The 25,729-nt window shown below is 37.7% G+C and overlaps 5 protein-coding genes and 1 long non-coding RNA gene across 14 annotated transcripts; 2 read left to right on the plus strand and 4 right to left on the minus strand.

Annotated features, from left to right (window-relative positions):
• Positions 1–1,077: 1,077 nt before the first annotated feature.
• Positions 1,078–4,527, plus strand: Cog4 (conserved oligomeric Golgi complex subunit 4). Of its 3 annotated transcripts, XM_076801263.1 has the most exons (10): positions 1,078–1,313; positions 1,391–1,588; positions 1,660–2,034; positions 2,110–2,318; positions 2,392–2,587; positions 2,669–2,916; positions 2,992–3,214; positions 3,291–3,557; positions 3,630–3,815; positions 3,888–4,527. In XM_076801263.1, exons 1-10 carry the CDS (start codon positions 1,251–1,253, stop codon positions 4,143–4,145), a joined length of 2,223 nt encoding a protein of 740 aa, XP_076657378.1. In that variant the 5' UTR covers positions 1,078–1,250; the 3' UTR covers positions 4,146–4,527. The 3 variants fall into 3 exon arrangements, with proteins under 3 accessions (XP_076657378.1, XP_076657380.1, XP_076657379.1); XM_076801265.1 differs by lacking the exon at positions 1,078–1,313 and having other exon boundaries at positions 1,447–1,588; positions 1,719–2,034; XM_076801264.1 differs by lacking the exon at positions 1,078–1,313 and having other exon boundaries at positions 1,453–1,588; positions 1,665–2,034.
• Positions 4,387–14,447, minus strand: LOC143361679 (uncharacterized). 6 transcript variants are annotated; one of them, XR_013083504.1, is made up of 5 exons: positions 14,288–14,447; positions 13,330–13,454; positions 8,071–12,847; positions 5,277–7,993; positions 4,387–5,218 (listed from the first exon to the last, which is right to left on the minus strand). It is a non-coding gene; the product is annotated as an uncharacterized LOC143361679 (long non-coding RNA). The 6 variants fall into 6 exon arrangements; XR_013083507.1 differs by having other exon boundaries at positions 8,071–10,318; positions 10,488–13,454; positions 14,288–14,444; XR_013083505.1 differs by having other exon boundaries at positions 8,071–9,721; positions 9,796–13,454; positions 14,288–14,444.
• Positions 13,461–14,281, minus strand: LOC143361678 (uncharacterized). 2 transcript variants are annotated; one of them, XM_076801268.1, is made up of 2 exons: positions 13,833–14,281; positions 13,461–13,790 (listed from the first exon to the last, which is right to left on the minus strand). In XM_076801268.1, the coding sequence occupies exons 1-2, from the start codon at positions 14,093–14,095 to the stop codon at positions 13,691–13,693; spliced, it is 363 nt and encodes a 120-aa protein (XP_076657383.1). In that variant the 5' UTR covers positions 14,096–14,281; the 3' UTR covers positions 13,461–13,690. The 2 variants fall into 2 exon arrangements, with proteins under 2 accessions (XP_076657383.1, XP_076657382.1); XM_076801267.1 differs by having other exon boundaries at positions 13,461–14,281.
• Positions 14,448–15,119: 672 nt separating the features above from the next.
• Positions 15,120–18,586, minus strand: Adck1 (aarF domain containing kinase 1). Its single transcript, XM_076801274.1, has 2 exons — positions 18,072–18,586; positions 15,120–17,976 (listed from the first exon to the last, which is right to left on the minus strand). The coding sequence occupies exon 2, from the start codon at positions 17,919–17,921 to the stop codon at positions 16,353–16,355; it is 1,569 nt and encodes a 522-aa protein (XP_076657389.1). The 5' UTR covers positions 17,922–17,976; positions 18,072–18,586; the 3' UTR covers positions 15,120–16,352.
• Positions 18,587–18,666: 80 nt separating this feature from the next.
• Positions 18,667–25,479, minus strand: Coq6 (ubiquinone biosynthesis protein COQ6, mitochondrial). Its single transcript, XM_076801275.1, has 8 exons — positions 25,255–25,479; positions 24,991–25,181; positions 24,649–24,888; positions 20,433–20,540; positions 19,741–19,803; positions 19,337–19,647; positions 18,961–19,243; positions 18,667–18,873 (listed from the first exon to the last, which is right to left on the minus strand). Exons 1-8 carry the CDS (start codon positions 25,475–25,477, stop codon positions 18,832–18,834), a joined length of 1,461 nt encoding a protein of 486 aa, XP_076657390.1. The 5' UTR covers positions 25,478–25,479; the 3' UTR covers positions 18,667–18,831.
• On the plus strand, positions 20,436–24,642 carry Pyx (transient receptor potential channel pyrexia). Its single transcript, XM_076801269.1, has 7 exons — positions 20,436–20,560; positions 20,621–21,538; positions 21,606–21,901; positions 21,976–22,158; positions 22,232–22,517; positions 22,612–22,989; positions 23,066–24,642. The coding sequence occupies exons 2-7, from the start codon at positions 21,434–21,436 to the stop codon at positions 24,599–24,601; spliced, it is 2,784 nt and encodes a 927-aa protein (XP_076657384.1). The 5' UTR covers positions 20,436–20,560; positions 20,621–21,433; the 3' UTR covers positions 24,602–24,642.
• Positions 25,480–25,729: the final 250 nt, after the last annotated feature.

Here is a 25,729-nt window from a genome sequence, read left to right on the forward strand (position 1 = left end):
GGGTCCGTACAGCGCCATTCCCCTTAGCGACAAAACCCTCAAACCGTTAGCCAAAAGCTACCGAAGGATAAAAAATAAAGTATAGTCAGTACCATCTAACACCATCACAACGAGCTCCAACATGAACTCGAACTGGACGTTACCATGTGCGGTAACACGGTTGCCGACGCGTAATCCATATTACATGTAAACATTTATATTCTATTTTAACATAATCATTTTATGTAAGAATCGACAATGAATAAATAAAGACAATGTAATGAAAAGACTGTTTGTGTATTTAATTATGGAACCCTCAATTTTTCCCGAACGTCCTACTTGTCGTACAGTTATACTACTGAATTTCGAAATTTTCCGAATATCCGTGCCACCTCTTCTACTATCATATTCTTATAATAGAAAATATGATTTTCGCAATATTTCGGAAAATCATGACGGTGTGATCTGTCATCGACTTATACTACTGAATTTCTTTCGTGCCACCTCTTTCAATATCATATTCTCCTAATACAAAGCTCGATTTTCGAAAAATTTCGAAACATTTTGACGGTCTGACTTGTTATCGACGTATACCACTGAATTTCGTGCCACCTCTTTCAATATCATATTCCCCTAATACAAAGCTCAATTTTCGAAAAATTTCTAAAAATTTTGACGGTCTGACTTATCATTGACTTACACTACTGAATTTTTGTGCCACCCCCTTCGGTATCATATTCTCCTAATACAAGGTTCGATTTTTCGGAATTTTCGAAAATTTGTCGCGATTTTCAGATTTCTAATAGGAGAACATGATAACAGAAGAGGTGGTATGAAATTTCGTGCCACCTGTTTTACTATCATGTTTTCCTAATACTAATCGAAAGTTTTGCTGTTCCCGAAATTTTCGAAGACATTAATTTAATTCTAATGTCGAATATTCATGTCCAGGGTGAAGAAAGAAGAAATAGAACAAAATAAAATGGATCTAGTTCCAACATTTATCGTTTGTCAGCGTAGAAAGCGTAAGAAAACGAGTTGTTATGTGTGAGACTCGAAACCCCACATGGTGATTGGTTTCCTTCTCTACTTCGTCTGTGGTTTCAGGTCTGTTGAGGAATGTCAGGTCAGGATACCCTATGGCCTGTGGTCAAGATGAAGGTTAAGATTGTCATTCTGACAGATGCCAAGTTCTTATATGGTTTCATGTATTAAACAATATTTCTTGAATACTTCAAGTTGATATTTGTATTTAATGTGTGTTGCACATCATGGATTTGCCCGTAAATCAGCAGAACTTGGCACACATACTTGAAAAATTATCGGAAGATGAGGTTTGTAGCCTTATACTGGTATTTCTTCCGTTGTTTCGTTAATAGAATCGGATCGAATAACAACTTTTATTTCATAGATTAAGACGGGAAAAGCTTTGGAAAGTATACTTTCGCGACAATGCCACGTGGAAGCGAAATTGCAAAACATAAGCCGGGTATTACCTAATGTTATCGTGGTACGAGAAGAGGGAGAGAAATTTTACAATATGATTGCACGAACAAACGAGTTGGCTAAGAATGTCAGTGCAAAAGTGAGACAACTAGATCTAGCAAGGGTAAGTCGAACAATAACAACATTGGCTTTCATTCTATTACAAATTTTTAATTATAAATATTTCACCGATAGAGTAGAGTTTGCGAATGTCAAAGACGTGTAAACGATATTCTCGATTTACAATTATGCAGCGAAGGTGTAGCTATGGCATTGCGTAACGAAGATTACGAACAAGGAGCTGCGCACGTACATCGTTACCTGTCGATGGATCAGCAATTATTGGAAAGAACAGCCGAAGATATTTCAATGGACCATACTAACATAAGCAGTTCTTTGATCACTTTACAGCAAGCAGCGCTACAACTTAGAACTGTAGTTACACGCAAGTTCGACGAAGCGGTTAAATCGGAAGATCTTGCTTCCGTCGAAAGATTTTTCAAAATATTTCCTCTGTTGGGAATGCATTCTGAAGGGCTTAAAAAATTTTGTAGTTACTTATGTTCGAAGGTAACTATGAAAATAACATATGCTTTGAACTATGTTACTAAGTATTCTATTAAAGCTCTATACTCTTGATACCAGTTACATGAAACAGCACAAAAAAATTTGAAAGCAGCTTTGGAAATTAAGAGCAACGATAAAAGAGCCCCTGTCATTTTTGCCGATACTATGATATTGTTATTCGAGGGGATTGCACGTATTGTGGAAATACACCAACCGATAATCGAAACATACTATGGCCCTGGAAAATTATTGATGACAATTTCTATATTACAGAAGGAATGTGACAGGTAAATACGATTATATACGTGTAACTCTGAAAATAATGTAAAGAATTATGGTCATCCTTCGTTTCTTTAATAGGCAAGTCAAAAAGATTATAACAGAGTTCACAAAACACAGATGTATATCTAAAAAGCTACAAATGATAAATGATCATCTCCGAAAATCGAATTCGGAAAGAGCTGATCCAAAAGAATTTGATTTATTATTAGGAGAAATGATTATAATGCACTCGCGAGCTGATTTATATATACGTTTCTTAAGGAGACGAGTTAAAGTAATGCATCTATTATATTTTATGCCAACCAATTTGTTACATTTAATTTTTGCATATTATCAACCAACAGTTTCATTGTAGAATGATATCGAAATTAGTGCACAGGACGATACACAATTCAAAGATTTAATGAATGAGTTTGAAAACATAATCAGTAATTCCGACCTAGCGCGCGGAATGCAAGATCTTCTAGGTACTTACCTTGCGTTTGAAAGGTATTTCTTAGAAGAAAGCGTAAATAAAGCATTGGGAATGGATACCTTGGATCAGGATCTACAAACGTCGACCATGGTGGACGATGTTTTCTTCATAGTACAAAAATGTATAAGGTATTATATTCATCGTAATGTAAAGAATCAAATGCGTTTTCTTTATTCTAATTCGATCGAGATTGTCTTGTTTAGGCGTTCCATGTCCAGCTGGAGCATAGATGGTATCTGTGCGGTAGTTAATATGGCTTGTGGTATATTGGAAGGAGAGTTTGCGAATGGATTAAGGAATCGATTGCGCCAAGGATATCCGGCTGGATACTTGGATTTGGCTCAAGCATATAGCGCCCTTCAAACGAGTATACAACACGGTCGTTTACAAACTTCGGATACAGAACTTGCTCGTCTAATGTTTTTGGTAACATTAATTTCAATTTCGAAGATTTTTCTTTTCCGATACAGAAATTCATCCTACATTTTATAACCCGACACAGGCTTACTTAAACAACACCGATGTTAGCATCGAACACGTTGAAACGCTGTGTAAAAGTCTAAATGCTTTAATAGACGCAGCGTTTCCTAACATGCCAGCTAAAGATAGGGGTAAAATTGACAGTTGTTTGTCTGGTCTGAAGAGTGTTATATCGATTTTACGAGCCGTTACAGACTACGGATTAGAACAGCTACGCGTAAGTGCTGTTAAACCAAGAGTCACTCCCTGGGTAGACGCATTTTTATCCGTGGATCACCATATTAACGAGGTAAATTAAACAAAGAAATTAAAAAGTGTTCGCACATTGGTCCTTGTTCGAATAAAGTATAAATATTTCTAGGATGATCTGTTACGATACGAAACGGAAGAACCATTTGTACAAACTCTAGTTATGAATTTAGAGGGATTGCTACGAAGTTTCAAAGACAGTTTAACCGCGTCCAATTACGATGCTTTGATCGGCCTCCTCACCGCCGAAGTCACAGCCCGATTAGAAAAAGTCGTTTTAAAGTCCACATTTAATAGAGTATGTATAGCTGCTACTTATTATTTACATACATTTAACGCGCTTCTTACCTTTTTTATTTAAATTGTTTAGGCAGGAGGCCTCATACTCGATAAAGAAATCAGATCATTGGCAAGTTACTTAGCTGCCGCTACATCCTGGTCTGTACGCGATAAATTTGCAAGACTGACGCAAATAGCTACTATACTAAGCGTTGAAAAAGTGGAAGAGTTAGCGGACTATTGCGGCGCAGACGCAATAGCTTGGAGATTAACTCCTGCCGAAGTTCGTCACGTCGCATCTCTAAGAACTGATTTTCGTTCGGAAGATATAAAAAGACTAAAGCTTTAATTTAGAGTACGTTTGTCGTATTTGTTAATATGTGTACACAATTGTTCAATTTTAACAGAAGGTCAAATAATATTCGAATCAATGCTAAATGTCTTATCAATGAAAAGTCTTTGATGAACTCTAATATTTATTTTTTTCGCAAAATTTAGAAGGGGAAATATTGATGGCTTTTTCATTCGTTAATTTTCGTTTATTTACAATTTCGTTATCAATGATACATTAAAATAAAAAATACGTGCTTCATGTTAAATATTAGCTGTATTGTTGCATACCTTTTGTATATGATTTTATCACAGTTAATTTGCTTAAAACTAAATATTACGTATAATGAACCTAAATTAAGATCATAAAATAAAAAGTTGAATAGTAACTGGAATTAAAATTTCGTTAGAATATAAACAAATAAGATTTTGCGATTGTAGACCTAGAAACACAATCGCCTAATCCTGGATGTCCCACGATGTCCTGGTTCCTCTTGGCTATCCCGCGATGTCCCGCGATGTCCCACGATGTCCTATGATGTCCTGGTTTCTCTCGGGTGTCCCACGAAGTCGCCCGCCTAGTCCTCTTCCATGTCCCACGAAGTCGCCCGCCTAGTCCTCTTCCATGTCCCACGAAGTCGTCCTCCTGGTTACATTTCGATATCCCACAATGTCCAACGAAGTCGCGCTCCTGGTTCTGCTTCGATGTCCCACGAAGTCGTCCTCGTCTCTGTCACTGCTACGTCGTCCCAATGTCCTTCTACAGTTCGATCTAATTGTTTATTCAGCTAAGAATTCATTCTCTTCACCAACCAATTGATACAAACAAAACGAAATTTCAAAACTATTGTTACTTTCCAACATTTTATCTCTAATGTTATAAATAAATTTTTTTAATTATTTCAAAGTACAATATGCACAGAAAAAAATTAATTCTAAAATAATATATTGATATCGACACGAACATAAATCTATCATAACAATTTACTATTATTATAAATATTGCAATAAAATGACTAGTTGTATTACAAAGCGGAATGATTCTTTTCTTAGCTCACAGTTGAAAATCCCCTATTAAAAATGTCTTTTTCCCTTTCTAGAAAGTTCTTGTGCTCACAGTTGAAAATCCCCTATTAAAAATGTCTTTTACCCTTTCTAGAAAGTCCTTGTGTCTACAATTTCTTCTTCCGTATCTAACAAAGTCCTGGACCAATTGTTTCTTCTTTTACATCTCATCAGGAGTGCTTTCCTCTTCATTCCGAACAGGTTTTGTATCTACGGTTACTCCTTTTCCATTTTATAAATTCTCACACGGCTCATTTTTTTTCCGCTGTCATCAAAATCTATCAACATCAGCTTCTTCTTGATCACCGTACTGTGTTGATAGATAGTTCTGCCCGTTTAGTTTTCTCTACTCGTTTAATTTTTCTTCTGTTCCTCTTGAAGTCCTACAGCGACAGTTAATTCTCTGCATGCCATGAAGTTCGGTAACGAGTGTTTTCTTCTGCTTACTGAGACGAATTACAACAGTTTCCTTCTTCTACTCTCTACAAAATTCAACAACACCAGTTTTCCTTCTGCGTGGTTTAAAGTGTTACGACAACAGCTCCTTACGAAATGCGATGACGTCCAGTTCTCTTCTATTCTTCACAAAGTCCCGCGACGACGGTTTATTCTTCTGTTCTTCAAGAAGTCCCGCGACGACGGTTTATTCTTCTGTTCTTCAAGAAGTCCCGCGACGACGGTTTATTCTTCTGTTCTTCAAGAAGTTCCACGATGACAGTTTGTTTTCTCCTTTCGTTTGTTGTTTCGATAGTTTGTTGCTCTTCTTTTTCGTCCCACGACGATAGTTTGTTGCTCTTCTTTTTTTTCTTCTTCTTCGTCCCACGACGATAGTTTGTTGCTCTTCTTTTTTTCTTCTTCTTCGTCCCACGACGATAGTTCGTTGCTCTTCTTTTTTTTCTTCTTCTTCGTCCCACGACGATAGTTTGTTACTCTTCTTTTTTTTCTTCTTCTTCGTCCCACGACGATAGTTTGTTTTCTCTTTCTTCTTCATCCCACGAAGTACCACGACGACTGTTTATTCTTCTGTTCTTCAAGAAGTTCCACGATGACAGTTTGTTTTCTCCTTTCGTTTGTTGTTTCGATAGTTTGTTGCTCTTCTTTTTTTCTTCTTCTTCGTCCCACGACGATAGTTTGTTGCTCTTCTTTTTTTTCTTCTTCTTCGTCCCACGACGATAGTTTGTTGCTCTTCTTTTTTTTCTTCTTCTTCGTCCCACGACGATAGTTTGTTACTCTTCTTTTTTTTTCTTCTTCTTCGTCCCACGACGATAGTTTGTTTTCTCTTTCTTCTTCATCCCACGAAGTACCACGACGACTGTTTATTCTTCTGTTCTTCAAGAAGTTCCACGATGACAGTTTGTTTTCTCCTTTCGTTTGTTGTTTCGATAGTTTGTTGTTCTTTTTTTTTCTTCTTCTTCGCCCCACGACGATAGTTTGTTGCTCTTCTTTTTTTTCATCTTCGTCTCACGATGATAGTTTATGTTTTCTTTCTTCTTCATCCCACGAAGTACCACGATGATAGTTTGTTTTTTCTTTCTTCTTCATCCCACGAAGACCCGCGACGATAGTTTGGCTTTTTTTCTTCTTCATCCCACGATGATACTTTACCCTCCTCCATTAGACAAAGTCCCGTGGCAATAGTTCGTTCTTCTTCATCCCTCGAAGTCCCACGACGACAGTTTTATCTTATTCATCCCGCGAAGATCGCCGACGTTGATTTCTTCACCTTCCATCCCACGAAGTCCCGCGATGTTAGTTTCTTCTTCTTCTGCAGCCCACGAAGTCCCACGATGTTGATTTCTTCTTTCTCCGTCCCGCGAAGTCACACGACGTGGATTTATTCTCCCGCCATCCCGCGAAGTCCCACGACGTTGGTTTCTTCTTCCCCCGTCCCGCGAAGTCCCACGACGTTGATGTCTACTTCCTCCATCCCGCGAAGTCCCACGACGTTGATGTTTGCTTCCTCCATCCAGCGAAGTCCCGCGACGTTGACGTCTTCTTCCTCCATCCCGCGAAGTCCCACGACGTTGGTTCCTTCTTCCTCCATCTCACGAAGTCCCACGATGTTGATTTCTTCTTTCTCCGTCCCGCGAAGTCACACGACCTGGATTTATTCTCCCGCCATCCCGCGAAGTCCCACGACGTTGGTTTCTTCTTCCTCCGTCCCGCGAAGTCCCACGACGTTGGTGCCTTCTTCGTCTTCTTCTCAAACGCGCACAGCCTCGTGACGTCAGTTTCGTCTTTTCCAACTCACGAAGTTCCGCGACGATAATTTGTTCTTCATCATCCCACGAAGTCCCTCGACGACGGTTTCTTCTTCATTCCACGAAATCTTACGTCGACAGATAGTTTTTACTCCATGACCCATAAAATCTCATATCGACAATTTTCCTCTTTCGTACATGATAACCTTTTTATGTATCCTTAAAATACGAAGTACCATGTTGCATGTTTTTTTTACGTGTTTAAAAACTCCCAAATTTTGTTTACTGTATAACCCATATGCCATACAGAGGCATACGACATTCATTCCCTTTCCTTACATTTGTCTCGTCGTACAAGATTTTTGCTCAAGCTTCTCATCCACGCTTGACACATTTCTAATTTTGGATTTGAGCACCTAAGTCCTATAATAAGTACTTTTTCATAACTGCTACTATAACTTCATTGGGAGCATTCATAGCGACCTTACAAAATTTAAAATGCTATTTCCCTTGTAGTAATGATAAGATCATAATTTCTCGTCCAATCTATTTCTCGATTTCAAGATAGTTCAACGCAAAACTAGACCGAAAGCAATTAAATCTGGAAAGAGATACGATCTCATTAATTTGTTTCTGCGCTGAATGTATTATAAAAGTGTTTCGACAAAGGCTCCTTACTTTTTCTATAAGGGAAATAGGCGTTTCTGCTGGAACTCTGCATCGACGACTTCGCACGCTGTGTATTTCACCGCAAAAATCCGCAATCCGTGTTAGAGCCTGTCGAAAACTCGAAAAGAAAACGCATGGCCCCTCGAATCGCCTTCTGGTTCAATACGACGCAATGGTAACTCGCAATCCCATCAAAGATCCCATCAAAGAACGTAAACGAATAATTCAGCCACTCAGTCAGTCCCTCCTTTTCGCGTAGGACACTGCATAGGGCAATGCACCGCGATGCATTATCAGACGCGTCCTCGCCGGATCGGACCACAGGAAAAGGTTGAGTTTCATCGCGACTTCGTTATTCCAGAGCCTTTTCCAAGAGGGTACATCCTCCAACTATCGATAGAATGACGGACAAGCCAATAGGACCACAACTCCATACGCATCCGTACCCAGATCGCTGGAGGGTGGAAGAACCACGGTTTCGGACTCGGTAAGCATTACTCGATGCAGCCACAACAAATCACGTCCCTCTCGACCCTCTCTTCGTCCACACGGAACTCGATACTCGGTAAACAGGTTCTAAAACACTTGGTTAGCTTTTCCGCGACGGAAACACGAAAAATACCAAAGTAACTCACGCCTACAAAGGCCCATAGCAGAATCTCAGATGAATTCGAAATATTTTTCAACATAACAACCCATTTCTTGACCCATGTCCTTTAAGCGAATTTTTTGAAATTTTATACATAGCTTCCTCAAGCATTTCATTCATCCTACTCGTTGGCTGAACAATCCATCGTACCCTCTCGGTAATAATTAGAAGAAACGTTTATGCTGCAGAAAACTATTCTGTAATATACGGAACTTTCGTCGGGTTAATGCACATCCCCCACCCCCTCACCTGATATCGTGTATATTATACCTATATATTATATACTCGTTTAGAATCATACACAAGTGAATCAGCAATAGAAAATGAACTGTAGTAGAAGTAAAAGGTACAGCACATTCTAACTATCTTTATGAGGAAAAGCCATTAAAGCATAAAACGCAACACTTAGAGCATTACAATAAATCATAAGAAGCTAATGGCAATGTGTGTCATTCTAGACGCTGTCTATAAAAGAACTATTAGTTGTCCGAAGAAAATAGACATGGAACAGTTACGCACTCACCAAAGTCTTTGAACAATGAAAACGACTTTCCTAACACATACTTTTAGATTATCCAATGTTAGGTAGACTACTGTATACAAAGCATCATTCACACTCATTGCAGGCTTTAGTTATCGTATAGCTCGAGATGCTGCATTCTTCGTGACAGTGTTCTTGTTTTTGCATAACGACAAAACGATTTGATATATGTATGTCAAGCGCTATTAGCAAACAGCAAGGATACGTTGTAATGCTATTTTATGGTCTTTTATGCACTTCTGTAACACAACACACTATTCGACTGAATTTCAAATGCAACTCGTTTTTCACAGAACAGTTAATGCAATTCGACACATGAACAAACAATTTCCATTGATCGTTAGTTTCGTGTTCATACGTAATAATGGAATTTCCTTTGAATCAGAACGATCTTGTTTTCAAGAAATAATTGGTCGCGTATTAAAACGTTGTCTCACGAAAAAAGGAACTCTATAACCCAAACAATGAATCTGCAATAGTTAGGTCAACAGTCTCTTCAGCATCGTGGTAAAGTCTAATTAAAATTATAGTTAGGGGCTGTTACCTGATCGAAGTCTGGAGGATGTTCGTTTGCTCATTTCTCATCTATGCATTACTTCGTACTTAAAGCACAAGCTATTATTTCGTAACGACATGCCATGTTTGTACTCAGACCACGATGAAATGAATCCACAGGATTATATAGTAGTTTTTGTACTGCTAATTGAATGCAACGTCTTCTTCCTAACAACGTGATATAAAAGTGATGTGGATCCGGGCAATACATACGCGTTTTTCGAGAGAAGTGCCCTCCGCTAGATCAATGGCTCTTTAGAAAATGTCTAGTTTGAACGTGATAACTTCTTCTACTTTCCGAGGGGGAAGACCAGAAAATCCACTCGCCGACAAAGTATCCCCCAAACGATACTCGTTCAAGTATATAAACTATCCTAACTCGGTGAGCAAATAATACCATTATATATACACACATATATGTATATCGAATAGTTTAACGCTATCGTGCTCTGTCATGCTTCGGTTGATTTTATAACAAAACTTCAAACACATGTCCACCTGCTAATATGTGTCTGTGAAAAAAAAAAGGCAAAATTGTTTATATCCAGCCCCCACCCCATCCACAACATGTTTCTCCAAGGCACGAATAATTGTACAGTAATTTCTAACAAATAAGTCTAAACTATTAGTACGCACTAAGAAAATATATTAAAAATGCATCACCTGGTTGAGCTAAAATACCTTATGAAGATAGCGCTATAACGACAATTTAAAACGAAGCAATTTATAACACAGAGGTTCCTTCTCCCATTTGTTCCTTGGACGAGTATCTCCAAATCGTGTTGAATACCTCTAAACAACCAGGAGAAACGAAATGTGAAGGGGCTCGCTCGCGCACAGGTGCCATGCTTGTTAATTGCAACATAGTAGTGTGCTTGTTTAAATATTACTGAAATTGTAGGATGATACTTGTTGCTACTACACAGAAAAACGAATGGCGCGTTCCAACATGAAGAGCAATCCCGTTTCGATAATCTTATCCACTGCGATGCAGGAGGTATGTGGGTATGTACAGCTTCGGTCCTGCAGCTTACACAAAATGCATAGCCCGTCCCCAACGTTTTCCCCCACATACGTCTAATATTTACATAACACGAATTGTTCAGCACGTTATTAAATCGTTACCTTCGTTCAGAGAATTTTTACATACACATCTGATTCATTGAACATACTATTTTCTGAATATCTCGAATTCCTCATAGCAAAGTATACTCGGCACGATTGCGTATCAGGATCCAGTTAAAATTCTAATGTAAGCTCCTTATTACTGCGAGTTGATTTACACGAGTGTGCTTTATAGTCAGTCTAGCTGAAACATAATATTTGTCCACCCCTCTCCCATCCTTCTACTCAAACATACCATAACACGTGCCTTTGGAAACCTGACCGCGATATATTCCAGTAACAGAAAATACCAGTTTTCTAGCGGTAGTTATAAAGCTGTGCATCCAAAGTACGAATGCTTCACGTATTCCTGCAGTATAAAAGACATCTGAACAGAAACTACCCAACCAACACATGTATGTATGTATGTAGAGTATATATGTATACTTAGAACGCAATTCATAGAAATGTTATGAATATATAGTACATGATGATGCCGTGCCCCGACATGCAGGGGCAAATTTCTTTCGAACCATTCGTATACCAAACCTTCAGCATTTCATATTCAATGACAAGTGCGTGATTACGAATTCTCTCCTGTTTCCCAAGATGTCCGATTACTCGCATAAACGCTTCTTCGTGGTCAAATGAATACTGCACCACTTCACTCCATTAAGATAAGAAACCTCGTTTAGGTAGTACTACATCTGCTGATAGCTGCGTCACAATGCCATTGCTTTCCTATTCGTTGTCAGAATTAACGGGCAACTGCCACACGGACGAATTGTTTTCTGCGATGAAGAAAATGATCTCAAAATACCCCCACCCACCAACCCATTTCCCTTCCTTCTCCCGGAAGTTTAAACGAAAAAAAAAAAACATTTCGAATATGTTGCTCCAGATCGTCACGTCTTAATTTAACTGTAATGTAAACTGATACCTCGTTTCTCACTTTTTGCGCGACTTCCGCATAGCTCTCGTTAGCGTAATCTTACTCTGATCTAAAACATATACTTTACACACATATCTTCTTGTCTTTGTACTCGAATAACGAATTCAGCATCATCGAATCTGTGAAAATAATGATCTGGTGGCGTGATGTCCACAAAACAATGTTACAATACCAGTATCACGCGCATAAAAATCGTATACTCTGAGCCTTCGTCATCGTAATATTCGCATGCTCTTATTGAAAATGAATTGTGTGCTACTTGCGATAAATATCTGGCGTTTCTGGGTCGTCTCGAGTCGACAGACATGCAACGAATTACTCTCTTTCTCGCCATACCTCCAATATACCTTCATACCTCGAGGCCCTTAGCCTAATTGAAACGGGGCACCTATGCGGTGTTCCTGGGCTAGCCAGCTTAGTCGACATGTTCGCGTTCTATTGTCAATAAGCAGAATAACTTGTGCACTGTGTAACTTTGCGATGCAAGCGTCGCGTCGGGGGGAACCTTTTCTGGACCTGAGAAAATACGTTTGCACAGGTAACGGAGAGAAGGGAATAGCTCACCAAACGAGGCTCGAGTTTTGCTGCCGTTTGTCGCAATGAGCCCTGAGCGCCGAGCCCTGAGCCCCGAGCCCTGAGCCCGAAACTGTGCATCACACGGCCAGATGACGTTTGGGAGAATACTTGATGCTTGGTCGAGATATGGAAGTGTGTGAACGCTAGGTGTTTTCTATGACTTGATTCGCCGTGTAACTCAGCCGCAACACTTGCTGCGCAAATTTCTAGAAACAAACAGTTTGCCCCTTTCCTCATCCCGTACTAATAAACCTCTCTCACCACCACTCCTCTCATCTCATCTCATCTCATCTCATTCTTATGGTTACATAGATAGGCCACTGACGTCGGAGATGACGAGCAACAGCCTGGACGACATGTGTGCGGGTATCTCTTGCGTGCGATACAAGTTTGTAAGGTGTATGCCATACTGAAAAGGATTGCTGGTATTAATAATGGTGAATTAAGAGTGTCACAGAATAAGTTGTCAATTTTTTTTTCTTTTCTCCACATTTATTATTCTTTTCATCGTTCCTCTTCGTTGCTATATCACAATTCTTGTACAAATGTTTCAATTGACGCTTTCCATAATTCTATTAAATATTAAACCTACACGAACGAGTCTCTCGGTAATCTTTGGAATAACAATCGATCAGTACCGTTTCACTGCTAAATCTATCTGTTGAAATAAATACGTATGTTGTACAAATTTCTACATTTCTATACAAATGTACATTTATGTATTAATGTCTCGACAATAGCGTTGTAGCTCTGGAAAAAAAAACAAAAATATCCGAGATCAAATGCTCTTCGAGAGTAATAACAAATTCGAATAGTTCCGATATTCGTATCTCATTTTTGAAAACTAAAACTGCAAAGAGAAATACATTGGTTCCGATACAGGTTACAAACCAAACTGGAGAAAGGCGTAGAGACTAGAACATGGGATCCCTGTCCCCCTTGCGGTGTGCCCCCAGCATCACTGCAAACAGCAACCTCTCCCTCCGCCTGTCCCATTGCCATCTCAAACGGTGAGACTGCAAGTAAAAAACAGCCAGATATACACCAGGATAGTGATGCGACTTCTAGCCCCACAACACCGACACGGTGCCGTGCATTGGTTTCGAGATGCTGTTTAATCGCAACGTTGCAACGTTTCCCATTGACAATGGCCAGGCTTGCCAACAACGACGGCGACGTCGTCTTCATCGATTCTGGATCAGAGACGCTATTCAAGGTTTTTCAAACCAAGGCGTCCAATCTTGGCCTCTCTTCATCGCTGCAACGGGACTTTAATTTCGCCCAGCTTCGACATGAAAGAGTCCAGGCTGCTCAATTCAGGACACAAAGGACCTTGCCAAGGATCCTCCTCTTGATAAGATTTAGAGTTTTTCATGTCCACGCCGTTATAGAAATCGCAGCTCGAATAATCTGTCTCTCTTAGGAACTGCTTCTTGAACTGCTGCCATTTTGAAATCCTGGACAACTGCTTGCTGCGCAGTTCGTGTTCGGCCTTGAAAAGAGCACAAGTCAGCACCGCCTCGACGCGTAGATCACGTTTTCGGTTTCGACGGCACATCAGCTTCTTACAACGGACTCTACTGATCCAATTGGCTAATTGTTCTGTATGACTCGGTTTGTCGATGTCGATTTCACGGGGTCTTGTCGTAGCCACCATGATACACGTTTCAGCTTGCTCTGCTCTCCTCTCCTCTTCACGCGTAGACACACCCCGTAACGAATTGTTCGTGTATTTTCCGCTTTGTTTTCTCGAAAGACCAGAGAACGAACAAAGCTCTAACAGCAGTCACGCTCGCACGTTCTTAATAAACTCTGACCTAATTACTGAATAAGTAAGAAGGACACCAACCTGTATCAAGCTCGTGTTTCTTGTCGAACGACGGAAGGGAAATCCCGTGGTAACTCGAAAGAGAGAGAGAGAAAAAAAAACTACTCTAAAGCCAGCGAGCAAGATACGGCCTTCACCGGTTGAGGATGACTCAGGAAATGCCAGGGCGCCGCCCGATGGGGGCACCTTATATACCCCCAAGCTCTCTACTAACTGGTGTACCTCCGCGCGATCAATAGAAAATAGTTCCCCAGCGAATCTATTATTAACAGAATTTCTCGAATGTATTTTACAAATATCTTTACTTGGTCGACCTTTTGCTATCCGCGTTAAGTTTTCCATAGAAAATTTTCTCTATATTTTGCGACACTTGTCGATGTTCTCGAATTCCGAAAATTATTCGCAGCGTAGGAATGCGTTCTACGGCCAACCGCCCCACCAATGGCGTACCCTTCTTCAGTAGCGTCGTATGCTTTTCCGTTGCGGATAATCCGCAGCGTTGCCGTACTTCTTCGCGTCGTTTCGATCAATGCTGCAGCCTTTAGCGTTCTATATACCTATATATATATATGTTACCGTTATAGAAATTTCCATTGTTTAGGAAACTATGCATTTTTATCGCAAATTTCTTTGGCAAAATCGAATCTTCAAGGAAACGGAAGTAAATATATGTATACACACATTGTATTTAAAGATTTCTATCGTAATATCTGGTAATGTCGAACGAACGTTTCTACAACGTTGAACAAAGACAATTGTAATAATAGCAATTGTACGGTTAAATCAATATATGAATGCGATCTCCACGAAATCACGATTTCACTCAAATATACACGTAGTATATTTGACAATCATATATGCACTTAGTGTAAATAGTGATAATTTGCATGAAGTAAGTCCAAAAATCGAGATTTTGTGTATATTGATGATTGTTGCAATTAAAATCTATTGTTTCATGTAAAATCATCGGTTCTTTTGTGTTTTGTTCCTTTTTTTGCAAGTACTAACAATAAGACGGTACGCAAATGGAAATATATATATAAATTTAGAATTGTATTTACGAGAACAGACAAGACGCGGCAACGTTGGAAAAAGTAACTGTGTATACACCAACTGTGCCAGAAAGGACGCTTTCCTTTCTGCATACGTACATATATTGTTTTCGTTTTGTAAGGAATAGAATCGTTCTTACCGAACACGTTAATTAATGAATTACAAAAAAAAAAAAACACGTATAATTAATATACGATCAAATGAAAGTATAACCCACCGAAAATAGTTATATACGCATATGTATAACTTATAAACTCCCATGCGAAATATATCGAATAAAATGTGTTGTATTTTTTGTAAAAATTCCACTTTTATTCAACCTTCTTTCATTAATAATACAAAGTAACGTTAGACTGTACGACTGATGACGAATTTGCTTTTTATATCCTGGTATATCGTAATGACGCAATAAAGGAAGCACGAACTGCATGACTCAGTAATGACGCAAAATGATGCGTATCGATCTGGCAATAATTAGATTTCTCAAAAAACATACTTCCTTCAATACTTTATGGACATAAACTGCACTTTTATGTTTATTACTTACATTGAATATGGCAGAAATTATATCTTATATCGCGGTAGCAAAAACTAATATATTAATTCGTACATCCTAGTTTTTCCATAACAAAAAATAGCGCAATCAAAATCGTCTGTTTTTTAACATATTTATACTGCACATAATCTTATTGAATATAACAAGCGACCAAATGTATATATTAATTAATTTATTTAGTTTACATCATTACTTATGTAATAAAGTAATAACTATAGATGGATTCTGTTTATTTTAGTTATGTACATATAAATATTATATAATGGCAGTTCGAGTGTGATGTACAATAAATTTATACAACCACAGCAGAAAGTAATACTGTATTTGCACACAGTACGTATACAAGTAACACTGCGATTGGTAGGCACATTTACTACAAAAAAATTTGTACATTAACTTGCGTAACTCTTTGTTTGATGAATTCATTAGATACAGCCAGAAAATATTTCGTTAAATTATTCTAAAATAAAATTTTTGTTAAAAAGCATAATGGTTGTTATTCATAAGTGATTCTATGGAATTTTTGATATTAAAATTTAATGCTCCTAAATATATATAATATAATGATAATTTAAATAACGACCATTGTTTTGCTATGGAAAGCTTACACCTTATCCAAGTATTTGTGCATAATTTTAGTCGTTCTCCATAAACAGAGTGTATGCAACATTTCGACATTTCCAACATTCCAAACATTCTAGATTCTGTCTTCAAGTTGTGTTCGATAGAACGTACAAGATCGTTCGTTTTGAGAATTAACAACATTTGTCTGTTCACTTTTTCAAGCACGTTGCTAATCTCTGGTAACAATTGTGGTATTTCCTTTTGGAACTCCTGCTTTTCCTTAACATCGTATTTAGTTTTCTGTATGCCCGCCATAATAGCATTCCAAGACCTACCCGATACCATGCAAGCTAGTAACCCATATAGATCTTTGACACCTAACTTGGCACAGTGCATTTGCATCGCATTTTTGTCACTATTAAATATTGCTAACCACAGTTTGGAATACTCCCACCGAAATTCATTGGAAAGATCTGCGTACAAGCCATGATCCAAAAGGACTATTTCTGCTTCGTTATTTTTCTTTCGAACTAAAATGTTGCCAGGGTGGGGATCAGAATGTACAAAACCGACAATAAATATCATGTGACTGTACAGTCGGCCTAATTTGCTACTGACTTCGTAAGCGTTTAAGTTATTATTCTGGATATATTTCAAATCGTTGACTTGACCTCCGTCTATAAATTCCATCGTTAATACACGACGCGACGAAATATCCCAATAGATCTTTGGAATTTTCAACCACTGGTAATGGGAAAATATATTTTGAACTTTCTCTGCATTTCTGCCCTCCTGCAAGAAGTCTAATTCTCTAGGAATGTTCTTCTTAGTTTCATCCACGAGCCAATCGAATTTGAAGTCAGGAAAAACTAACGAAGTAATTTTCACTAAGGCTGACATAGTCTTTATATCCACGTAGGAATTTGTTTTAACAGACCGATGTTGAATTTTAACAGCAACAACGTTGCCGTCTTTTAATACAGCTTTATGTACTTGTGCTAAACTAGCTGTTCCCAATGGCTCGGGATCGATACTTTCAAATATTTCGTAAGGATCTTTCTTGAAGTCTTCTTTGATCACAGTCAATACATCTTTGAAACACGACTGTGGTGCAGAACTATGCAATACTCGCATAGTACTGACATACTCTGGTGGTAGCAAGTAATCCAATGCCCCAATATGTTGACCTACTTTGATATAAACACCTTTATTTTCACAGCAGAGCTCTAAAAGCTTCTGTGCTCCGAATTTGTGTACTCTTGATTTTAGATCCAGATACTCTGGACTATCTTCTGTTAATTTACTCGCGTATAATTCGTTTTTATAATGTCTACCTATTACAAAAACTTTAACTGCGGCTCGTCCAAGTCTTACAATGCCTATAGATCCTAAATCGTACTCGTTAGCTCTCAGAGAGGCCAGCGTACCAAAACCGATGATTCCAAATGCAGTTGTTTTTAACAATCCTCTAGAGATAAACATTGTCAGTCGATTGTAAATAAAATAATAAGATTTCTCGATAATTTTTCTATTCAGCCTGAAAGAAAATATTGTTCATAAAAACACTGCAATCGTGACATATATATGTAGGTACATGTCATTTAAATAGAACTTGTCATTGGGCAAACTTACCTTAAAAACAAAGCTGAAATTCACTTTAATCGATTCTTACACGATAAAGTTAGTTAAGAACAAAAAGTTATGTAATGTACTTGAGTTTTCTGATTCAAAAGTTATTCGTAAACTTCAAAGGTCGCGTAATAACCTAAACTATTTACATAAGAAAAGTAGGGCGAAATTTTGTACTAAAAATCGTTCTTTACAATATAATTTACTTTTTCAGTTTCTCCTTTAAAAATACGCAGTTTGTTTCATCGTATGATGTTTTACGAATCTGTTTCTTTGGGTAAAGTGACATGATAACCTGTATCCATTCATGCACTGTTAATCTTTGTACACGTGGTAAAAATTTGCATAAAACATATTCAATTTTCTTTGCATTCTGAAGTTTGTTATTATGTCATCATATATAACATACCTTATATATAACATACCAAATGCCAAATAAATTTGATACCAATGTTTAAAAATCCGTTGTTTTGTTTTTGAGAAGTTCAAACCATTTTTTAACCTAAACATTAAACATATCAAATATGTTGTCCAAAATCTTTTTTGCAAAAATATAACTATTTGATATTAAAAATGCAACCAGAAATAAAAAAAAATGTCTGTCATTCAGTATTTAATATTATAAATTCATATTTCAAATATACATAATGAATATGTTACAAATTTGTATGTACATTATTACTTTAAATAACTAGAGCTATATAGATTACATGCCAAAAACGAGTCTGTTGTAAAAATCGTTATCGTAAAGACGGTAAAAATATCATTGACCTGCTTGACCAGATGCGTGTTGTATCAGGGTTCTCTGAAATAAATCATACATAGGACCCCAAATAATATAGGACAAAGAGAATGATCTAATTGGAATATGTTTTTGTTATTTGTGTTTCACCTTTAGTAATGGAATAGCATTCGTCAATTGCAATCCTAAACTCCTAGCAAGGACGGTGGGAGCTGCAGTTCCTTTGTACAGCCGATGTAACGCGTCGATGGCAAGCATCGTTGGAACATTGTATCGTTGTCTCAGCGTTTCGTATTTTCGTAGATACATTATGTCGCCTAAACAAGCTCCGTTAACTGTAGCTTCCGCGAGAAGTTGGACCAATACAATTATATCTCCAAAACCCAAATTAACACCTTGACCGGCTAATGGATGGATTTTATGTGCTGCATCCCTAAGAATTTAATTATATGTATGTACATAAGCATCTGTTAACTGTTGGTAAAAGTTATTAAACCATAATCTATGATGCCATTTCTTTACAAACCCAATTAAAACAGTTCCTGTTTGAGCATATGATACCGAATGACCAAATTGTAAAGGAAAAGCTGCACGTGATCCTTCTACAATAGCAGATATCGACGGGTGCAATTGTCTCACTACACCCGTTTGTAACGACAAACCTTCGAGTAATTGTTGAAGGGCCCGCATGCCACTTTCAACTATTCCATCTTTTGGATACAATTTCCATAAAGCATGGTTTATGCTGTCAACAAATTCCTCTTCGGAAACTTGTAAAAGTCTCTTGGCTTCATCTATCGGTAGCGTCCACACGAGAGAACTAAGCGAATCCGTTAGCTATCGTGAAAGTAAGGGTCAGTGTGTAATATTTCGTTTGAACTGGTTTATAAAAAAAAACAAGGAGAACTTGTAAAAATATGTCAAATTTACAGGTAATAATGCTATTGGACCCTTTGGAAGGAATCTCTGCCACGCTACAATGTTTTCTGTTGGCTGGAACACAAATATGATTATTGTGGACTTCAATAGAAAATCAAGCAATATTTTAACTCTAGCGATTCCAGGGAGGGGGGGGGCTCGTCGAACCCACAGGTTGGAAAACTTTCTCAAAAAATGATTTATTGTCGTTTGTACATTTAAGTTTAATATTCCGAAGTCCCGTTGCTATAGGAAAAAAATTACAGTGCATAGAAAGGAAAAACCAGACAACGCATCGCGACGTCAGTACAGCGGCAATGACGCGAAATGTCCCCCAATGCTCCTTTGATCTCCAAAGAATAACAAAAATAATCCCAGAACTAAGAATTGAATCACAGAACTGATTGGCAAGGAACGATGCAGTATTTTCAGTTATAGTCAAGTATTCAATGTAGTCAGAAGTGAATATTCATTCTGAGAGAAGAGAATTATATCTATTTTCTTTTTTATAAATATACATCTAAATGCAACGTAAAATGTTCATGAAGTATCAAATGCTTACATACTAAAAAACTTTTTTTAAAAAACAATTTTTTTTAGGAGAAATGAGTGAAAAAAATTGTGGGTTCGAGGAGAGCCCCCCTTTGGGAATCCGCTAACGGCTCGAGGCTTAAGATTGCTAGGGTTAACAGTACAATCCTGACCTCTGATAATTTAAGAGTAGCAACAACACCCAGTTGATTATAATTCCATTTTATGAATTGCGTACCCATGGATTGCCGTACCAGTGATGTGCCACCATCTGCTCCAACCTGCAATAAACACCAAGTAAGTTCAATGTTTATTAAAAGATTTAATATATTATGGTGACCAAAGAAATGGTCGAATAAAGGATTAGACAGAGAGTCCTATGGAGATATTGGCAGTGCTGTGTCTGTAGGAAGGGGAACTCTCAGTTAAGAGAGACTTGCAATACTTCTGGAAATAACTTCAGTCCTCTGCTAAGCTTGAGCAGACGTACTGAATGCAGGCTTAAATTGTTTTACACTTGACCTCGCTGGAATGAATTACTTTGTAGGCACTACTCTTATATTATGATAAATATTTTGATTCCAATCGTTATAAAGCGTAACCATAATAACTATATAGTTTTATGCCTACACAAGGGTGGGTAGATATAATACGACTAGATTTTCAATTTAAAAAATTGTGTAAACACTGTACTTCATTTTGAAATCGTATATGTTTGGTATTCAAAGGAAAGTGTAACATGTAAATACAATTGGTTTCCTCAAAAGACGTCTTTATCAATTACAAAAATAAATATGTGATTTAAAAGTGAAATAGTGTAAAGTGTATATACATTTTATGTAAGATTTTTCGATCTGAATGATAGAAAAAATCTTGAGAGAAAAAAGTTTGTAACAAGAAATATCCTTTTGATTAATGTGTACTGCAAGAAGTAGGAGGAGCTAAATATATGCCAGTTCTGTTTTATAAACACAGAGGAACATGTGTGCTCTTGTTCCATGCCATACAGGCTACTGGAGTAGTTTTTAAGTACTTTAGAACTTGAAGAAGTGCACCATGTGCAGGTACCATAACAGTTTTATTTCTTAGCATTCGAATTACGAAGAAGAACCCAAATGACTTTGCGACGTGTTAGGTTTTTAAACGTAGCTTAAACAAATCCATATGAGTAGACATGTCAATTCAAAGAACGAAGTCTCTCTTAAGTAGATTTATAAGTAGTCGCACTTCTCGTGAAGAAATAAATACAGCCATGCCGTCTATTATCGTGAACGATAACGTAAGTATGCATGAAGCATTGTTTAAACTTTTTTCAAAATAAGCTTATCGAACGTAAATCATTCCAGGAAGACTGCGCACGCATTTGGATGGACGATATAGAAAATAACAGTATAAGTTCCGAAAACAGTTCCGATTCGGTTGCCTATCACATTAGAGAAAGACAAATGACAAAGGAACAGCCATGGAGCAAAGAAGAAATTGTTTCAGCTCTGTCTAATCTGCCAGTTGGAGAACATGCTCTTTTTATTGTTCCGACTCTTTACGGCGATTCGTTGCATAAAACTTTAAATGAATTTTTAAACGACAACGATAAAATAGTGACAAGTACTAGGAAAATGTCTACACCTCCGTGTGAAAATAGGTAAAACGATTATTGTATTCATTGTCGTTGTCATTGAATACAATTTGATTGCGTGCTGTTTGTGTTTAATATAGAAACGTAAAAACTTCATTATTAAGTATTGAAAGCGATGCAGCTAGTGGTGTGAGCATTTCGCAAGATTTAAAGAGCTGGCCAAATACATATCTCTTAGTGTCTTGCTTTCTGGGTCATGTAGAACTTGTACAAGTTTTATTAAAAACAAACGTGAATCCTTCGATTAGAGACTGCGACGGCAGGTATAGAATTAAATAAGGAAAGAATGATGTTAAAACACAATAAAGTCGTTGTTAAAAATTCATTCTTCTATAGGACACCGTTGCATTTAGCTGCTTGTGCAGCTTCGGTGACAATCTTGGAAGAGTTATTAGAATATGGCGCGAATCCAGGTGAATGGGATTTTAGCAATACCTGTACACCTTTACATTGTGCTGCTGCTACAGGAGACATCTCCTGTGTAAAATGCTTGATAAACGCAGGAGCAGATGTGAATGCTGGACTCTCTGGAAAAACCCCTCTTTATTATGCCGTTTCAAGCAACGCGGGAGACTGTGTTGAAGCTTTATTACAAGCAGGTGCTTCCCCTAATAATCCTCAGGTATTTGTGTTCAAGTCTATTTTAGTATGCCGAATTTAAAGCATAACACTTGGTGGATTTTGATATTTCTCGATTGTCAACATTGTCTCCACAGGTTTATACGGAAACAGCGTTACATGTAGCAGCAGGTCTTGGTTCTGTTACGTGTACAGCATTATTGTTGAAATATGGGGCAGACGTTAGGGTCCAGTTTAGTTCTACGAGATCGACGCCTCTGCATTTAGCAGCAGAAGAAGGCAGCGCGGAATGCACAAAATTATTACTAGAAGTCGGTGCTACCTGCGAAGTAAAAAATTCACGAGGTCAAACACCGCTGCACTTGGCAGCTTTATCCCAATCGGCAGAAACTTTGGATGTGCTTCTAAACGCTGGTGCCAATGTCAATACAGAAGATAACGACGGTCGTACTCCGTTGCACGCTGCTGTTGCGAAAGCTACCAGAGGAATAGAATTGGTCAAAATTTTAATGCAGGTCAGTTTACCGGTTGAAAAAGTTCCATGGCAAGTGTCTTCTACATTTGTAACCGTGTACATTTTTGTTTGAAAAGGCTGGTGGTTTGATCAACAAGCCAGACAAATTTGGCTATACACCGTTACACATCGCTGCCCTAAACGAAAGCTCGCAGACAGTAATCATGTTATTGTCAAAAGGAGCAGACGTTACTGCTAGAACCAAGGGTGGTATTTCTGCATTGAGTTTTATCGTACGCAGAACGCCTGATGTGCTGCCACGATTCATTTCGCGCTTGGACCAAGCAATATCTTTGCACGAACACGAATTGGGCGATGTCGATTGTGAATTGAGATTAGACTTTAGACCTCTGGTACCAGGCGGTAGAGGAGAAACGGATTTAATGTTGTGCCTTGTAGAAGTTGGACAAAAACATGTATTAAAACATCCATTATGTGAAAGTTTTCTCTACTTAAAGTGGTTAAGGATCCGTAAATTTTTCTTGTTCAGTTTGATATTTCATTCCATTTTCGTTGCATTTTTCACCGCATACATTGCAGTTACATATTTCTGGGACATCGAAGATCTCCGAAAAATAGTTTTCTGGCCAGTATTAATGTTTACCGTGACTCTTGCCAGCAAAGAATTCTTTCAAATGGCTCATGGTTTATGGTCTTACGCCAAAGGATGGGAAAACTGGCTTCAATGGAGCGTTATTTTGATATCAGGCATAATATTGATTGGACCAAATTCTGATTGGAAACACCACGTAGCAGCGCTGGGCATACTTTTAATTTGGATAGAGTTAATGATGGTGGTCGGGAGATTTCCAATGTTTGGCCTTTATATACAAATGTTTACACAGGTCTCGATTAATTTTTTCAAATTCCTCGGTGCCTACATGTGCCTTATAATTGGCTTTTCATTAGCTTTCAGCGTATTGCATAAGAATTATAAATCGTTTGCTAACCCTATGATTGGTCTATTGAAAACAATTATAATGATGTCCGGAGAATTAGAATTCGAAGACGTATATTTCGACGAATGTGCACCAATATTGTATGCCGGTACAGCACACATAATGCTTCTGAGTTTTGTCATCCTAGTGACAGTAATCTTAACGAATTTAATGATGGGTCTCGCTGTATCGGATATACAAGAATTACAAAGATGTGCTGGATTAGACAGATTAGTACGTAGAGCAGAGTTAGTAGCGCACTTAGAAAGCATGTTATTTTCAAAGATTCTGGATCGCGCTCCGAGTAAAATTATGAAAACGTGTAGACGAGGAGCGCTTCTTTTACATCCACCGTATCATTGCGCGCTTCATATACATCCGAACGATCCTCGTGAAAATCGTTTACCACGAGAATTAATAAAGGCTACGTATCGCTTGGTGAGCGAAAGAAAGAATCGTAATACAAATATTAGAAGCACATCTGTATGTAATAGGAGCAATACCGAAGCCAGTAATTCGAAATTAAGCAGACTCTATAGCACAACTTCGACCAGCGACAACAATCAACAACAGTTCAACGAATTAGCTGCAGAATTGAAAAGATGTTCGAACAATATTGGTGCACGCCTAGACAGTTTATCTAATAAAATAGAAAGTGTCATTAGAGTACAATAATTGAGTAAAATGCGTGGCATTTGATCTTAAATTTTTCATTAACTCACCAATAACTGAGTTTTATATTTTTTTCCATTCTGCAATTGTATCTTTGCAGCCTCTCCTTGATTTTTGGGTAATTTAATATCTTCAACTTTAGACGCATAAACTACATTCACATTCTCCTTCTCAACCAGTTGTTTATTTACTGCGTATAGCAACAGATCATTTTCAACGATATAGGCAACTTCTTCCGATAAATGATCCTCGTTGAATTCAATCATGGCATCGGAACAGGCATCCCATATCTACTAAAAGTTTCATGTTTAATGCAATGTTTATTATAGTATGTAAAATATTAAAATCTTTTACGATACATTGTCATATGTTATTTCAACTTTGTACAATACCTGCATTTTTCGTACTGGGCAATATCGTACTGCTTCTATGTGCTGCCATGCTCCTATACTTGACAGTAAGGTACGTGTCTGTTGATTTAGAGCAACTACACGATTAGAATATTGTTCTTGTAGTTTATATTCAACTTTGTTGCTACCTTCTAGCAACAGGATATTCTTACGTTCAAGTTTTCTATTGTTGGCTACCACAAGGAAAAAGTATTATCTATGACACTTATCATAACATGAATTTTTAGTCAATAACAAGATTCTAACCTAATGCACAAGCAAGTGTCATTCCAACCATACCGCCACCAGTGATTATGATATCGTAATTTTCTTCATCTTGAGCAGTTGTACACAAATGTTTCGATATAATCACCGATGCATTAGGTGCAATAGATCTTTTCGAAATTGGTATTAAACTTCCGCAATGCCAGAATTTTTTTATCAAAGTCGCCATTTTTATGTTTAATATTGTATCACTGTATGTATGCATATACGCGTGTACATACATACAATGTACATATATACATGTATACGTTGAATCTAAATATAATATGTATTTATCTACGGAAAATATAAGTACACGTCACCGCAATAATATTTGTTGTATGTATATATGTATATAGTTAACACGCCTTCACCTACAACTTCGTTTGGGGTAGAAATTGTTGTCTTCTTTTGTTTCTTTGTATATGTTCAATGAACTGTAGAGATGGCTCAACCTGTTGTTAGTTGAGCAAATATC

This window comes from Halictus rubicundus, chromosome 15, assembly GCF_050948215.1.
Source record: "Halictus rubicundus isolate RS-2024b chromosome 15, iyHalRubi1_principal, whole genome shotgun sequence".
NCBI lineage: Eukaryota > Metazoa > Arthropoda > Insecta > Hymenoptera > Halictidae > Halictus > Halictus rubicundus.

Coding starts and splice junctions, on each gene's coding strand:
- Cog4 (XM_076801263.1), top strand. CDS start 1,251: ATGGATTTGCCCGTAAATCAGCAGAACTTGGCACACATACTTGAAAAA. Junction 1,314..1,390: donor AAAAATTATCGGAAGATGAG/GTTTGTAGCCTT, acceptor TTTATTTCATAG/ATTAAGACGGGAAAAGCTTT. Junction 2,319..2,391: donor TTACAGAAGGAATGTGACAG/GTAAATACGATT, acceptor TTTCTTTAATAG/GCAAGTCAAAAAGATTATAA.
- LOC143361678 (XM_076801267.1), bottom strand. CDS start 14,095: ATGGTGGCTACGACAAGACCCCGTGAAATCGACATCGACAAACCGAGT.
- Adck1 (XM_076801274.1), bottom strand. CDS start 17,921: ATGTTTATCTCTAGAGGATTGTTAAAAACAACTGCATTTGGAATCATC.
- Pyx (XM_076801269.1), top strand. CDS start 21,434: ATGTCAATTCAAAGAACGAAGTCTCTCTTAAGTAGATTTATAAGTAGT. Junction 21,902..21,975: donor ACACCTCCGTGTGAAAATAG/GTAAAACGATTA, acceptor TGTTTAATATAG/AAACGTAAAAACTTCATTAT. Junction 22,990..23,065: donor TGGTCAAAATTTTAATGCAG/GTCAGTTTACCG, acceptor TTGTTTGAAAAG/GCTGGTGGTTTGATCAACAA.
- Coq6 (XM_076801275.1), bottom strand. CDS start 25,477: ATGCATACATACAGTGATACAATATTAAACATAAAAATGGCGACTTTG. Junction 25,182..25,254: donor GACACTTGCTTGTGCATTAG/GTTAGAATCTTG, acceptor TCCTTGTGGTAG/CCAACAATAGAAAACTTGAA. Junction 20,541..24,648: donor AATATAAAACTCAGTTATTG/GTGAGTTAATGA, acceptor TGTTTATTGCAG/GTTGGAGCAGATGGTGGCAC.